General features: G+C 41.4%; 1 protein-coding gene across 4 annotated transcripts in view; it reads left to right on the forward strand.

Moving 5' to 3' along the window:
- The window catches only part of LOC121955325 (prospero homeobox protein 1-like), a 45,460-nt gene extending 33,216 nt beyond the window's left edge, over positions 1–12,244 (forward strand). For all 4 annotated transcript variants that reach the window (XM_042503226.1, XM_042503223.1, XM_042503225.1 and 1 more), the window contains exon 5: positions 7,435–12,244. In XM_042503226.1, the coding sequence (XP_042359160.1) occupies positions 7,435–7,620 (186 nt within the window). In that variant the 3' untranslated portion in view covers positions 7,621–12,244. The remainder of the gene's footprint in view (positions 1–7,434) is intronic.
- The last annotated feature ends 4,848 nt before the right edge of the window (positions 12,245–17,092 follow it).

A 17,092-nucleotide genomic window follows, 5' to 3' on the forward strand; every position in this document is an offset into this window, starting at 1 on the left:
CAGAGGGAGGAGCGAGGAAGATGGGATAGGAGAGCGACTTCATCAGCGTCTTTGACCCTGTCCTGTCCTTGACTTCCCGGCTGAGGTGCACCTTGAGAAGAGCCCATGTGACGCTTGTGCTTCAGGCTCACATACACACACCAGACAGCAAGACACACACACGCACACACACACACACACATCCATGTATACATAACAACCCCTCAAGGCTCCATGTTCTCAAGGCTATCAGTAGAGTGAGGGTGGCTGGTGTTTGCTCAGCTTTGAGGCCCCGTTTCCCGTCCCAGTGGTCACCTTTAAGTCACAGAGAAAAACTTCACAGATTAGAGATTTTAGGATTTGTGGGGGAATTTAGAAAAAGTGAAAGACAAAATGAAGAAAGTTGAACCCTTTGGAAGGGAAGATTGAACAAAGTATCCGCTCTTTCCTCAGTGGTTGGTTGGACTCTTCAGCCATGGCACAGTCTTATCAGCAGGAGAGAGGGTTGAGAGGAAAGAAAGGGGGACATGGGTTGTGTTTGCCCAAAGTGACAGTGTGGGCCAAGGGCTTATCAAGGCCTTTGTAGATTATTGATCAGAGTAGATACGTGAGGCACGGGGGGCCGTATGTGCGAGTGTGTGTCCGACGTTCGGGAAGCTCTGGCTTGACTCACTGAAAACTCACAGATCTGCTAAACTCCAGGTTCAACTCTTGTTTATGTGTTTTGCCGTTATGGGGAACTGAGAATATTCTTAAAGGGACAGTTCAGCCCCGAATCAAAAATACAAGTTTTTCTTCTTATTTGTAGTGCTGTTTATTTATCTAGATTGTTTTGGTGTGAGTTGCCGAGTGTCAGAGATATCAGCCGCAGGGATGTCTGCCTTCTCTACGATATAATATAATTAGACTCAGCTTGTGGTACTCAAAGCTCCAAAACTATACATTTGAAAGACTCAACAGCAATGTTTCTTTCCAGAAATCATGACCTGCTCAAGATAATCCACAGACCTCGTTATGAACATTTTCATGTAGGTTTTTTATAATTTTTTATGAACTATACCCCCAAACATATCACCACACAGAGGGAAGCATGAATCTACTAATGGACAACAGGCTTGTGACATCGTGATATGTAAACGTTAATGGCGTCTTTCTAAGCTGAGCTGTAACATTATGTAGCTCAGTGGTGCTAGGTGAGCTAGCAGTATTTACACGCTTCCATTTGTGCGATGATAAGGTTGGTGGGTGTGGTTCGATCAAAAGAAAATAGTTGTTTAATGAAACTGCTTACAATAAGGTCTGTGGATTATCTTTTATATTATTATTATTTCTGGCTTTTGCTTTTATTTGACAGGACAGAATGCGAAAGTGTGAAAGGGGGAACGAGAGGGGATGACATGCAGCAAAGGGCCATGAGCTGGAAGCAAACCAGTGGCGTGCCCACACTAACCACTGAGCAACTGGTCGCCCCGTCTGTGGATTAGCTTGATTTTAACTTGAGTGGAAAAATCTGTATTTTTGATTAGGTGGTGAACTGTCGCTTTGAAATACAGTCACTGCAAAGAAACATTACACATCAATGCCAGATGACTCTATCTATGGCATTGAGTGCATTACAAAATCTATAAATTCCCTGTCTCAAACACACACACACACACACACACACTCCAATACAGTGACCGAAAAGCATGGGAAGTGTTGGTATTCCCAGGCCGAGTTGGGGTTAGGAATTAACCTGGCTGGCAGCGAGGGCTTATGTTGTGTCCCTGCATTTCATCCTTCAAGGCTACAGCTCACAAGCGCACACACTCACTCACACACACAGCCTTATCTTCCAGGGTCTCGTCTTGTTTGGCCAACGCTGTGCAAATAGAAGGTGCAATACATCTCCTGACAGTTCCCAAAAGCAAAGGGGAGAAACACGTTGGCCAAACAAACAGCTCAACCCTGAGTCACCGAGAGAGAAGAGATTTCTCAGGCTTTACCGAAACACATGCAAAGACACACACACGCGTACACTTGCGCACAGGGTGTGTGTAACAGTAGCCTTTATTCAAGGGCTTGGGCCTCTGGCTACCTTTTTAAACGTTTGTCTAAGCAGTCTTAAGACAGGGGCCGCTGCCGGAGTGAATAGCTCCCAGCAAGCCGTCCACAGGCTCCTATTGTCCTCCGTCATATTTTATTATCTCATCAAAAAGCAGGAAATCCGATTCCCTCTCTCTGAAAAAGAGCTTATCCTTCTGTCTCAAAGCAACCTGTCACGAGAGAGGGAGATGGAGAGAGGTGGAGAGAATGAGGGAGAGAGTTGTGGGGGAGAGGGGGGGTCTGTGAATGAGGGTGATTAACTGCCTCATCGCTGCCTCTTGTCAGAGAAGTCCCTCTTTCTTTCTTTCTTTTTCTTTCTTTCTTTTCTTTCTTTCTTTTCTTTCTTTCTTCCTTCCTTCCTTCCTTGCTTTCCTCCTTCATTTGTATTTACCAGACATACGGCAGGATGCAAAGGTGAGAGGAAAGTGTGTCTTTTCTCCCTGTTCCTCCTCCTCTTCCTCATTTCATATTGTGTTACACGGGGGCAGAGCCACAATAATATCCTTTTTCATGAAAGCTTTTGTTTTTTTGGACCCCCTCCTGTCTCTCTCACACACACACACACACACACACACACTCACTTCCATCCTCTCTGTCTTTCTCGCACCTATGCTCAAAACACCTATTTCTCAGAGGGCCGTACAATCAGAAGTGTGTGTCTGCGTCTTCTGTTTTGTGACGCAGACTATATGAGCACTGACACACCAAGCCGACAGTTGGACGTTCGTCAATGTCAGGCCATTTGTGAGTTTCTGACGCCCTAGTTTTTGCGTTGTGTCCCAATATGTTGGCACTAGTCGGCCCTTGTCGGCTGTTTTTGGGCCAATACAACATGTTGTATTGGCATCCGAGGTGGCGGAGCCGGTTGGTAAGAGAAATCACCCTGATTAGCAGCTCAGCTCAAAGCATGAGAAGTAAATGTAACTGAGGAAACCAAACAAACAACTACAGTTAAGAGTAAACAAGATTGAAACAAACTTATATGTCAAGATGCCATCGAGCTGTTTAGCAAAAAAAAAAAGGGTTTAAATCTTTTGTGTAATTGTTTGCCATAAGTTATTTTTTCTCAGGCAGGTGTGGAACATACGTGCGAGTGGGCTGGCTGTCGTCTTTGTGGTGTGTTCAAATGCTTTTTGGTAATGTGAGTTGACACAACTAGTTATTTGATGTCAGTTTGGTGTGTCTGGGCCTGGACTTATATTTAATTACAAATTTACAGTTTAATAATTCTGATCTAGACTGTAAATGCTCCCTGTTGACAAGACAAGCAGTGTTTCCTACATTACTGCACCGAGACACAAATTGCTGTGTCATGGTTGCAAAGTCGTCTGCCAAAAATAAAGACAAATGCAGATTAATGGCAACACCTGTGCTGCGTGATTGTCTATATTAACATTTAAAATGAGATATCACTGGGAAAGTTAGAGGTGACAGACAGTTTTCTGTCAGCTGCTGACCATGACTGAGCATCATTATTTTCCGATAGCCTTTTTTCATTAAAAAAAAATGGTATTTTCAAATTTTTCTGCACTGGAACAGTTTTTTAAAAACTCTATTTTCAGGGTAGAAAAATGCTGGTGTGGTGTGGACCAAACCCCAAAGAGAAAAAGGTGTGTTTTCAAAATTAGCTGGCGTAGTGTAGATGAACTCCCAGTCACCTTGTTTGCTTTTTCCAGGCGGCGTTCTGCACACACACAGCCCTCCATCTCTTACGCTATACTTTTTTTGTCCCCCTCCCTCTCTCCTCCCCTCTTTGTACATCTGTCCTTTAATTTTGGGCTCTGCTGAGAAGTTGTTAAAAAGCCCTATGAAATATGTATGAAGGATTGTGAGCCACGCGATTGGCCCCATTTACTGGACAGCCGAGCGAATGAACGGCCACACTGGATAATCCCCCACAATGCCTCTGGAACAAAGGCCCAACAGCTGACCCTAGAGAGAGAGAGAGAGAAATGAAGAGGGGGGAGTGAGGGGGGGTGCAAACAGTTAAGGCTCACTGCTGGTCAGGAGGCAGCTCGCTCACATACACAACTCACACGTACTCCCGAAAACAAAGGCTTGCGGGACAGGAATAACTCCCTCTGTCCTGTCGCTGCGCTCTCTCTCCTTAGACTCTTCTCAGCCCCTCCTTCTCTCGCCATCGCTCTCCCTCCCTCCCGTTCTCACTCTCCCGCTCTCTCAGTCAAGAGGATCTGAAATACCAATACCCTTTTCTCCTTGACATTGCTTTCTCCTTGCAGTCAGCGTTTTGCTGTCCTTTTATAGTCAAAACGTCAGGAGAAATTCCATGCAGGAATATTCTTAGTAATGCGGCACTCCCTGCGTCTAACGGCCAGGGCGCTCGCGCCGCATCGGTCCGTTAGCGAGGTCTTTTGGGAAAATCGTGCGCATGCCTATACAGGCGCTTAACAACGCATGCACACATAGTTGCCCTCGCGCTGGGGTCATTGTGCCAGTATTTCAGAGCCGACAGCCGCCCAAACAATGAATTATATCCACTTCCAGAGGGGAATTCAATATTTGGGGAATTGGGTTAGCTTGTGTGTTTTCTCTGTGTCAAACACACACACACACACTCCTTATTCACGACTCACCTTTTCACTTCAGCGGTGGACAGAGATACGCACACACACCAGACACACGGGCATCTTAGCCTCCATTCATCACCCCGAGGGGGGGCGGGTGGCTGTCCCATGCGTGTGTAAGTGTGTGTGCGCGAAGAGGCATGCCTGTGTGTACATGTCCGTCTGTGTGTGTGTTCCAGTGGCCACTAACCTTGCTGTGTCCTGACACTCCTGATGAGTATCTGCAGGACACTGGAGGAGAGGAGCGGAGTGCGCACTGTCAGGCATTTGGGCAAGCTGCTGCTGCTGTATATATGTGTGTGTGAGTGTGTGTTAGACAGTGTGTGTTTGTGTGTGTGCGAGCATCAAGGGAGGCGGGCAGAGAGACAGTCAGCATTATCCAAGCAGGTGACCCCTGAAGGCTGCGTCGCCCTGGAGCTTTGAGTCGAGGAAAGAGACTCAGCCAAATACACCAGGGTAGCTTGTGTGTGTGTGTGGCGTGCATTATGGAGAGCTCTGTAACAGTACAGGATGTGTCATCTCCTTGGCATAAGGAGGTGTGTGTGCTGGTGTGTGTGCTCACGCCTGCATGACTCTGTGTGTGTGTATGAGTGACAGAGTGTTGGCTTGGGGGAAGGTGTCACAGATCTTTGCCAGACTAATCATCTCCATGGTGTCGGTGAGCGTTGCTGTCAGGGACACTAAAGAGGCGGCGTGTCTCCCCGTTCCCAAAGCATTTAGTACTTCCTCTTTCGCCAGCACCTCGCCGCTGCTCTTCACTCAGCTCCGCTCTCTTGTTTGGTCACAGATTTACAGTGGGACTCATAAAGATGTCACGCTCACCGTGTTGCGGCAAGGGAAGTGGGAGGTGTGAGAAACCTGAGAATTCACAAGAAGTGACTTTTTCTCAGGCTGATGCCTCAATTGGCTTTTAAGGAAGTAGATACTCAAGAGACGGGAGATTTATGGTTTTACATCCACTGTGAAAATGCAAACATGTTCTAGCAGGGAGGAGATGACAGTGTTGAGTATAATGAAAGACAACACTGATGTAAAGTGATAGAGATGTGAAGGAGTTCTTTTGGGAAATGCTGCGACAGTAACGGTGAGTGGAAGTGAAAGTCACACATTTAAAACAATTCACTTTCCAACTTTTAGTCACTTCTAGATGATTTTGCAACTGGTCTTACTCCCAATTCACCAATTAAGGACACTTGGTCAGCTGCCCTCAGTGTCACACAGATCTGTAATCTGTATCGAGGCACCCTTTCGCAACAGTATGAGAGGCACTTGATTGGTCAAACAAACACTGGACTATCGCCTGGGAGCCCACTGTTCATGTCCAGTGTGAAACAAAAAGTCAATCGAGTTATTCAATTAACAACCAACGTTTGCACGTATATGTAGCCATACTAGTGACGCATTTGATGTGACGTATAACAAAAGATCAAATGTTCTTATTTTAAGATAAACCATATTTTTTTCTCTAAACTTCATCCTGTACTTTTGTGGCCTAAACCATACATGTAACACACAGAAAAAAAAAAGTTATTTTGAAAAGACACAATGCATGTACACTCTTCACCCCAATTCACTCATTCAACTTTAACATTAATTTGAAACAGCTTGCACTCAAAACTTTTAATTTGGCACAATTCAGTAATAAAAGTTGTGAGTTCACCAGACTCAAAATAAAAATTTCACATGACCCTTGTCAGACTGGACATTTCTGTAAAAAAATTTTTTGTTTTTAAGTATTACATGCTACGTGATATTTACATAAAATTATCAAGTTTCCAAATGTTCATTTTTGCATTTGTTTAGCCTTTGAAGCCTTAGCACATTGGCTTGATTTCTTAAAAACATGGAAAGAGGGCAACGAGCAGCTCGAGAGAAAATGTCCCAAAAATGAGCAATAAATTAGTAAAAAGTACCTAAAAATTAAAACAGTAAAAGAAAAAGGAAAGAAAGGCAAAAGTAATAAACAAACAAGGAAATTAAATACATTTTAAAAGTGTTTAAAAATAATAATTTTGTAACATCATTTTCAATAAAACTGTGATAATTATAAATACATTTTTCTGGACACTTTTCTTAGCTTATCTTTAAGAATTTTCTGAATCTACTTATTTCTTGTGATTTATGGGACCTTTCTTTCCAAGATGCTCATTGCCTTTTGTTTCACATGTTTTTAAAAGAAATCCAACCGATTTGCTCAGGTCTCAAAGGTTTTAATGATTATGAAAGGCATCAGCACAAGAAAAGTGATGTCAGTCCAGGTTTCAAAGGGTTAAACACACTAAATTATGTGTTATAACTTAGTCATTTTAGTCAACTATATACTGCAATAAAGTCAGATTAACAAGATTTTAACTGTTCCACCATAAACTAGCCTTTATAATAAAGCTTTTTATCAGTAGAAGGGTGCCTCGGTGTAGCCCCCTTTTAACACTGTCCTCTTTTTTTTTAACCAAAGAGCACCTTTTTATTGTTTGGTTGCTCCACCTGCCCAAAGAACACAGAAGCCCTCCTGTTTTGTCTCCATTGCCTTTGCAATAATGAGATTTTATATTGATCAACTAAATTTGAATTTGCTCACTCTACTCAAGAGTTTATTGGAAATGGCTTGCACAAAAGTGTAAATTGACACCTGAGAATCCAAAACTGACAATGGAGGGGTAACTAGAGCCTCATACTTAAGGCCACTGACCAAAGCGTCTGTATTTGACTGGTTGGCAGTGAGAGTGTGTTGGATTCTGGCTCCTTATTCAAAAGATGTATTCTTCTCTTTCCTGTGTCTGTATAGGTCCCTGAACGTTTCCTGGAGGTGGCCGAGATCACACTGAGAGAGTTCTTCAACGCCATTGTGGCCGGCAAAGATGTGGACCCGTCCTGGAAGAAGGCCATCTACAAGGTCATCTGCAAACTGGACAGCGAGGTCCCTGAAATCTTCAAGTCCCCTAACTGTCTCCAAGAGCTTCTACATGAGTAAATCTCTCCTCCTCCTCTTCCTCCTCCTCGCTCGACGCTTTGTGCTTTTTTTTATTTTCTCTGATTTCATAGAATTTCAAAATATTCTCTTTTTATCGTTTTCTCCTTTCCCCAACTTTTCTTTTAATTTCCTGTTTTGTTTTTATTTTTGAATGTATGAAAGTTATGAAGTAGCATTCCCAATCTGAAGCCTCTGTGGCAGTTCCTAAATGACCTAGCTATTGTGTTGTTGTTCTTATATGATAATTATCACGACGGTTATTATTTGTTTTGTTTTTGTATGATTCTGAACTGAAGAGACTCTAATCTTATTGGGTTTTTTTTTTTTTTTTTTTTTTTTTTTTGGACGGTGTGAACCCTCATCCGTTTGATCAACACTAACAAAGTCCTCAGTGTGTGTGGAAGGAGTTCCCGAGTTCCCACTTATATACTAAAAACATAGGCTGGGTTCCCTAAAGACTTTACTCAGGCACCCGGGGGTGTCCCCACAATCCTGTGGGTGTCCAAATGAACTGTCCCCACAAGGTGGGTGCCCAATAGACTGTGCTACTGAAGAAGTCCCCAGCAGGACAGTGCACACAGAAACAAGGCCTAGTGAGGTTACTGACTGGACTCAGACTGGACTCATGGTAGTGGTCTGTACTAACCTGTGGGACTTGGACTGGTTTCGAATAGCTACTGAGCTCTACCATGTTTTGAAGTGTGTTTTCCCTGCAAGTAGGGCATTGTGTTTATTGGGTGTACATTATTATTTTGGTTATTATTATTATTGTTGTTGTTTATGATTATTATTATTTGTCATCACTGCTTGCTGAAGATTGGCACTTCGAGATTTGTTTGTCCCTTGATGCCGTTGCAGAAAAAAATAAATTATTGCTATTAATATTATTCTGAGAGTTTAGATTCTGAAATATTTTTGCCCCTCAGTTTCCCATCCTTCCTTTTTGTTTGTCCATCTCTGAAGTGGACTTTGGTTTTGTTTATTTTGTGTTTTTGATGGTCTGGGGCAACTTGACCGGAAAGTGTTTTGATGTAATGGAGGGCCATCAGAGAGGTCCTGTAGTGACTAGCCTATCCTGCACAGGACCAGTCTGGCAATAATGCTGGAAAAGCTGCAGAAACACATGAAGTAAATGGTGAAGAAGTATAGAAATATGCAGAAGAAGTGTGGCCTTTTTGGTGCGTGACCTGCTGTTTTTAAATGGCTAAATTTCTGTAGCCACTCCAGCTTTGATAACTAAACTGCTCCCACTAAACAAGCCTTTTGTCCAGCTATCAAATAAATCTTATCTGCCTAATTATCTGTTCCGCATTGGCGAAGATACACAATAATAACTTTTTGTCTTTTTTGTACTGTTCACTAAATAGCTCATGTGTTAAATGAAGTCAGCCTGGCTTTTAAGGTGTAAATGACATTGTGAAGTTATTTCAATAGCAGTTGATACTTGAATATATCAGAATACTGTGGCAATCTAAAGTACGATGACGCTGAAACAATAGGTAATTGAATACATACGAATAAAGCATTGCAAAGAGGGAGATAATTCAAGGAGGGCAAACAGAGAGCTGAAACACAGGCGTTCATTAATTCTGCTACAAGAGGAACTTCCCCCACAAACAACACACACACACACACACACACACACACACACACACACACACACACACACACACACACACACACACAGCTCGTTCCCTCCATGTTCACCTGCCTTTGAGTGATCTAGCTCCTCTCTCAATACAACAATACGAGGTCGGAGGTGAGCGCTCACCCCTGGGGTAGATGGAGAAGCTCTCAGCACTACAAAGAGCGGGGACAAAGGCACAGAGCGAGGAGCAACACGCACCTGAAACCCTCCGCTCTGTCCCTCCGTCCCAAACTGGCAGCTTTTAAGACCCAAAGTGTGATTCTGCTGAAGCCACTGTGCCCGGTTTGTTAAACGCCATTCCTTTCACTTTTAGATTCTAATCTTAGATTTTCCACTTGAGTCGTACATTTTATCTGCCCTCTCAGGCTTTTAAGAATTTTAAGAAGTGTTTGATGAGGTAAGTTTGAAGCGAGCTCTCTAGAGTGCGTGCGAGCTCGCTGTTGATCTCACCTTGGCGACATTATCTCGCGGTGTGTCTGTGTGTCACAAAAGATCAAAAGGGGCAGGTTGCTTAACCTGCTGACTTGTCTAAGCGAGACAAAGCGGCTAACAAAAGGAGGCAGAGAAAGACGGAGAGCTACTCCCTTCATTATGTCCCCCAAACCCTGTCCTCCTCCTCCTCCTCCTCCTCCCCCGAACTGTGTTCTTCTTAAGATCCGGGAGCCCTGAGAGAGCGAGCCGGACACATTTCTCACTGAAAGATGGGCTCGGCCCTACATGTCTCAGAGTCTCAAAGCACCAGCCAAGGGCTCCAAAGCGCCACAAACAAAGGCGAAAGGAAAGGACACTTTTATCTGATGCACAGATTATTATCGCTCCCCACCCTCCTCCCCTCCTTCCTGCAACCCCGCCCTAAAGTTAAAGAGTTCCTGCGCCTAAAAAGATTAATTCAGGATAATGAAGACTTATGTGCAAAAAAAAAAAGGATTAGCAAGACCTTAATTCCACGTTGAAAATATTTTTGTCAGGTTTTCCTTTTCTGGGGTGATTTTAAGGATTATTGAAATACATATATAGCCTTTTTTAAGAATTGTAAAAGATAAATCTATGGGAAAAAATATATAAAGTAGTTCCTTGGGAGGTTAAAAACTGTTTCATAAAAGAAATCTTGAGGGTATTTTTAGTGACGGCTTTGTTTAAAATTGTATTCTGGATAAGTGAGTTGTTGGTAGATTAGGAGCAATAGTTTTAGTTTTTTTGGCAGGATTTGTGACCAGTTTTTTTTTTTTTTTGGTTTCTTTTTGTATCGTGCTGAATGGCTGTCTTCTCAAGATCAGAAAAATAAGTCCGTTTTCAGAGTATGAAATATTGTTACTGTAAATACTGTCAGGACGAAACAAAGAATAGCTGTACAGTTTTTCTATTATCACTCAGAGCGCTAGAGGAGGGTGGTTTAAAAAAAGAAGGTTGATGGAAAAAAGAGAGATGACCCTCTTTACTCTGTCCGACCGGACTCATAACCACTCTTCAAAAAAAAAAAAAAACCCACAGAGGAGAGGTTTTTGTTGTGTTTTTTTCCCCTGCCATGCCTTTAACGGGGGTCTGTTTCCCGTCGGCAGTGCCCTTGAAGTTGCACCAGCATCTTTAATTTTTTCGCTGACAGAACGACGCATTAGGCTAGCGGTCGGGTAATGATGATGTCATGGAGCGGCCCGTTGGCAGCACCCGGTCTTGTCCGTAAACAAGGGCAGACTGCTGCCGACATAGTTTTAGATTTGACCCGGGAGAGAGACAGGAACTCATTGTCATCAGAGTGTCATGGAGGGGGCACATGTTGTACAGTTTAAAAAAGAGACTGGGAAAAAAAGCGATTTATACCCTTTTTTACCGGGTTCAAACAGTTGGGAAAAGTTTTTGTGGAATTTCTGTACGCTTTGCATTTTGTGTGTGTGTGTGTGTGTAGATGTATATGAGTGTGTGTCTGTGTGAGAGAAAAGACCGATTATGAGAACCTGTGAACCACTGAGTGACACAATTCTCAACACTGTGGCCCCTCCCCCACCCCTGGGAGTACCATCCTGACATGTAAATTATTCTCATTAAGCGTTGGCAACGTGTGTTTGGTGTGTGTGTGTGTGTGTGTGTGTGTGTGTGTGTGTGTGTGTGTGTGTGTGTGTGTGTGTGTTGCGATAATTTCCTCTGATCTGTTTTCTGACCTGTTTGAAAGGGGTTTTTGTTTCTCGATGCTTTTCAGTAGTTAATTCTTTTTTTATTATTATTACATTGCTCCTCTTTTTTTGTAAATATCAACGATGTGGACAGTGATAAATACTGCCTTTGTGTAACTTAGCAATATGTTATGTAAATAGTGTTTTGTTGATGCTTTTTGTAAGACATTATTATTCGATGCTAGTGCAGTATAATTCCAACTGGAACGGCCATGTTTTCAAACACAGTCTGAATAGTTACACACAGGTTGTAAAATAAAACTCATGACATGGCTGCTTTTATTTTCTGTTATCGGTGTCTAATTGTCTTGCAGATTTTGTGTAATTTATTGGTTTAATTTATCCTAATTTATTTGATGTTGTTTTCTTTTGTTTTTCAAACAGGGAAGGCTGTACTGCATTTCATTAAGTAGAACCAATTTAAAAGATTTTAATCCTACCTAAAATCGAATTTAAAACAATTAGTATTCTAGCGTGCTCATTCAATAAAGATAAATGGAGATCTTGGCAGCTAAATGGAACTGGTCAGTTTTAAAGAGAAAAAAAAAGAGGTTGTTATGTTTTGTTCCGGGACGGTGCCGAGGGTGGGCTAAAGAAAGCTGAGACTAGTTTGAAGCAGTTTTTGTATTTTCTCTTGAGATTTTTTCCCCTGTGTTGCTTTGGCCCAGCCCAAAAACAACCAGTAGTCAAATTGCCTTTCGTGCCTTCACCCTCTATGAACTGAATGTATGTGCAGTATATATGCAAGCTTGTGCAAAATGAATAAAAAATGGAAATAAAAATGAAAAAGAGAGTAGAAAGCATGTGCTGTTTGTGGTTTATTTGCATCGCCTTTTACATGATTTATTTATTTATTTTTGTATTATTGTATTTTACGGTGTAGGTTACATTACAGTATTGAGGAGACACGTGAAGCGGGGGCATGTCTTCCGCAAGAAAATTTTGAGCCTCAAACACTTCTCTGCATTTGTGTGAATTTATGCACTAATTTGTACTTTTTCTGCATCAATTTAAGGTGTAGATGTCTGTCAAAATAAAAGCCCTCTGCTACTTGAATGTTTCTAAATATTAGGAGCGATGTGCTTCTTGTTTTCCCCTAAAATCTACAACTGTGTATGTGTGTGTTTGTGTGTTTGTGTGTGTGTGTGTGTGTGTGTGTGTGTGTGTGTGTGTGTGCATGCATGTGCACATATGATATGAAGATATGATATATTAATACCTGGATATATCTATCTTTTTATCTACTTTTTTATTTCCAGTAGAAATGCCAGTAGAAATCAAAGACTACAATGTATGCATGTGTCTACTGTACAGTTACTCTTTCCTCTTGGGGTGAATCAGCCGCACTCTGCTTGCTGAGTGATTCAATATGCAATATGTATCGCGCCCAGATGCAAAAAAAAGCCTTTAGGACCCACCTTGGACTCCTAACATTGCGTGTTTTGTGCATAGTGTTAGGAGGTTTGGCTTGTTTTATCTGGGACAGGTGACATTTGACTTTTATGTCAGAAATAAAATAAAATATCTGCTGCTACATCTATCAGCTCTGCTGATACAAGTCATCAATGACATACCTTGCAACAAACACTTATAACAGTTAAAAAACACACAATTGTCTCCTTGTCTCCTGAATTTTCATATACTGAATGCTGAATTTTCCCTGCCAAGAACTGAATTGATATTGCACAGAAGACTACATTGATTTCACAAGAAGAAAGGGTGTGGGTATATCGCGTAGCAGACTCAGCACGTGCCCCATAAGCAAGAATTTGTGGGTTTGAATCCTCTTGGAAGCATTTTATTTTATTTATGCCATAAAATTTAATTTGGCTGTAGAGCCATACAGTTTAGACATTTGTGATATCGTCGAGCAAATTAGGCACGTAAAGTTAAGTGATATGTCGTTTTTGCCAATAAATGAGGTGAAGTTGTCCTAAAACAGGTAAAAACAGTATCGGCAGTGACGTCTGTCAAAATCACCAAATATCGGCCAGACTCATATATATCAGTCGACTTTCTACAGACGTCGCTGCCGATACTGATTTTGCCCTGAAAAAATTTTAGTTGACTATCAGCTCGACTTATCTATCAGTCAAATTTTTGACACATATCAGAAAAGATTTCATTAATTCCTGAGCCAGCATAAACTTGGACATTTGCTCCAGTGGACTAGTTATTTGGTTAAAGTGCGAGAGATCGGCAGTTCAAGTCCTACTATAAATACTTTATTTTGTTCATGCCGTAAAATTTAATTTGGCGGTAGATTCATACAGTTTAGATACTTGTTGTGATATTGTCGAAAAAATTAGCCACATAAAGTTGAGTTATATGTCGTTTTTGCAAAAAAAAATGAGGTGAAGTTGTCCCAAAACAGGTAAAAGCAGTATCGGCAGATGCGTCTGTCGAAATCCAGGAATATCGGCCGGACTCATATATTCAGTCAACTTTCGACAGACGTCGCTGCCGATACTGAATTTTGCCCGAAAAATTTTAGTTGACTATGGGCTTGACTCATTTATCAGTCAAGCTTCCCACAGATGTCATAATATATTATATCAATTTCGCATAAAAAGGTTGTGTGGAGCTTTAGCTCAGTGAATTAAGTTTTAAATTACAGTGCAGGAGATCGGTGGTTTGAGTCTGACCTGATATATTTTATTTTATTTTATTTTATTTTATTTATGCTGTTAAATTTAATTTGGCGGTAGAGACATACGATTTAGACACTTGTGATATTGCCGAACAAATTAGGCATGTAAAGTTGAGTGATATGTCGTTTTTGCAAATAAATTAGGGTGAGTAGCCCTGAAACAGGTAAAAAGCAGTACTGGCAGATGCGTCTGTCAAAATCAAGGCATGTCAGCCTGGCTGATATATCAGTTGATGTCACATAAAAAAATGTTTAGAGATTTAGTTTAATGGCTTACTCATTTGGTAAATATGCAAGAGGTTGCTGGCTCAAGTTCTATAGGAACTTTTTTTATGCTGTAACATATAATTTGGGTGTAGATTCATACACTGATTGTGGTATTGCAGACAAATTAAGGCTCATTAATTACGGTTCAAACTCAACATTTCAAATAGGTGTTTTCAATATTATATTATAGATTCAACAATCCAAAACTCAAATTTTATTTTTTTTTAATTTTATTAGCATACAAAATTAGGTGAATGCAAGTAGATAATAATAAACAAAACAAGAATTGTGCAGGAGAGTTTAGGAAATCTGAAGGTAGTACTAAAAAAAAAAAAAAACTGCCCTCTAGAATTTACAATCTATTTTGATACTAACAGTAATTTCTCCTTAGTTGACAATATTACAAACAAGTAGTTATACTTAACATAAATGGAGCAAACATACACAATACACATCAGCACAGCTAATACATTAAACCACAGCTCAGGTGTTTTCATGTGTTTTTCATACCAGACTGTTATATTTTGTTTACTAAAACAAAAACAAACAAAAAAAGCTAGAACTAGATTAAGTTTTTAGATCTTTAAAATGATTATTTTATCACATGAGTGATTGATTATCTAAATAAATTAAACTCTAACTGTAGGACCTCTGATTCAAACCAGTAATTGTGTTTGTCCTAGTTTTTAAATAAAAAAAAATAACAAAACAAAAGAAAAAAGAAGTAAAAAAGAAACAAAACATTTAAAAACTGAAATACTTTTGATCTTGCTTATTTCTGATGACTCACTCCCAGATATTGACCATTTTTTTGTGTGTGGTTAGTTTTTTTTCTGATAAGTTTGGGTGTCTTTTGAGAAAAATCCTTTTCTCACAAGCCTCTGTGTATTCTCTCTCTGCGTCATTTTGCTGTCTTCTTATCATGACCTCTGTTGTAGTTTCCACCACGCCAGCTCGTTGCTCTGTTCCTTTTCTTCCTTTTGTTCTTGCCTCACTGCTTTTCACTCTTTTTGCTTTGATGCTCATTTTTGGAGTTGCTTCTTTTGTGTCTTTCTTGCTTGCTTGCTTTTATTCTTTTTTTTCTCTCTCTCTCTCTCTCTGTCTCTCTCCCGTGTTCCTTTTCCCTCTCGTCCTCCGCCCGCCTCCCTCCGCTTGCCTTAACCGGAGGCTACAGCTCCTTAGGTTGGGCTGAGACAGCATCTTTGTACAACACCGACCGTCTGCTCTGTAATCAAATACCATCTGTCGCTACATCTGAAGACTCACTCTCTCGCTTCCTGCATCACACACACACACACACACACACACACACACACATGCACGCACGCATGTAGGCGCACACATGCACACACACCACATCTGTGCTTCCCACTTTTGAACAATGTGAGCTTTTTATGTACAACGACCCGTGTACTTACAATCATTCCACCTGATTCATTCTTGGCCTGCAGAGAGGTAGTCACTGGAGTCACTTTCACCACTTCCTGTTTTTTCCATCTCTCCCCCTGGGGGGTTCAAAGGTCATTGTCTTCAGGTATCCGTGTTTGTTCTGTGGCTGTGTGTGTCAGTGAGACCTTGGCTGCTGTATCAGACGGGGAGATAGTGGACTTTAGCTCCTCAGTCTTAGATCAACGGCCCACTATCTCAAAAGGCTGCCAGCCTTTCCCAATGTTTGCCCAATGTTTGTCCCTGCTCCGGCACAGAAAACGTTGACACGGTCCCCAAGGTCCCTCACCAATCCCCCCCTCCCTCCGTGGTCACTTGTTATCGCACGCTCAGGTTCAAGAACTTTTCCATTTGCTGTTAAGAGTGTTTTTTCTCTTTCTCTTTAAGCTTTCACATTACAGCCTGACATCAGTGGGGGATTTAAAGCACCTCGACAACGAACGCAACACTTTTTTTTTGTAAATATCATCACACACATGCACTGATGTAACTCTTTATGCTGGGAAATCTTTGTGACGAAGAAACACAAGGACCTCATTTCGATTTCTTCGCTTTGCAGTCCTCCTACCCAAAGACTGAAATGAGCTAACCGCTGTTTGAACCACTTTGACACCTACTACTGCAAAATGACTGTGGGCTTGAAACTGAAACGGCTTTTTCTCCATCATCAAAGTACTTCTTTATTTTCAGAGGATGGCAATCTGTATGTATGTGTGCATCTCCTTTTATTTGCCTAACAGTGCACTTGTTCCTGAATTTAAGTTTTCACACAAAAATGATTCCAGTTTCAATCAAAAAGCATGAAAACAGATTTTCTGCATTACACAGATTGATGGATTCATTCTGCATGTGTCAGTAATTAAACACTGGATTTCATCTATTGTGGATGGAAGCAGCACACTGGTCTCATGCTCCAGAGCCACTGGCACCGTGTGGGATTAACTCCTGGGTTGCCCACATTTGGCATCAGTGATGGGGACACCTAGTGGTCAGCATGTGCATTTTACACTCTCTGTGTGCTGATTTTGATGTCATATCATCCTTGTTGCAATCTTTTTTGATTTGTTCACAGCTATTCATTCTCAATTATTTATCTTTTGATTAATTTGTTCCTTTTTTTCCCCACCCCCTCCTCCTTTCTTTCCATGTCCACATCACTTGCGTGTGTGTGCATTAGCTTTGTGGGATTGGAAGATTCCAGTTGGACAGATCATTGTGCCCTCTTTTTCCTCCCTGCCTCGCTCCCTCTCTCTCTTTCTCTCTCTTTCTCTGGAAGGCTCCAACGCAACTGGA

Source organism: Plectropomus leopardus, chromosome 16 (genome assembly GCF_008729295.1).
Source record: "Plectropomus leopardus isolate mb chromosome 16, YSFRI_Pleo_2.0, whole genome shotgun sequence".
Lineage (NCBI taxonomy): Eukaryota > Metazoa > Chordata > Actinopteri > Perciformes > Serranidae > Plectropomus > Plectropomus leopardus.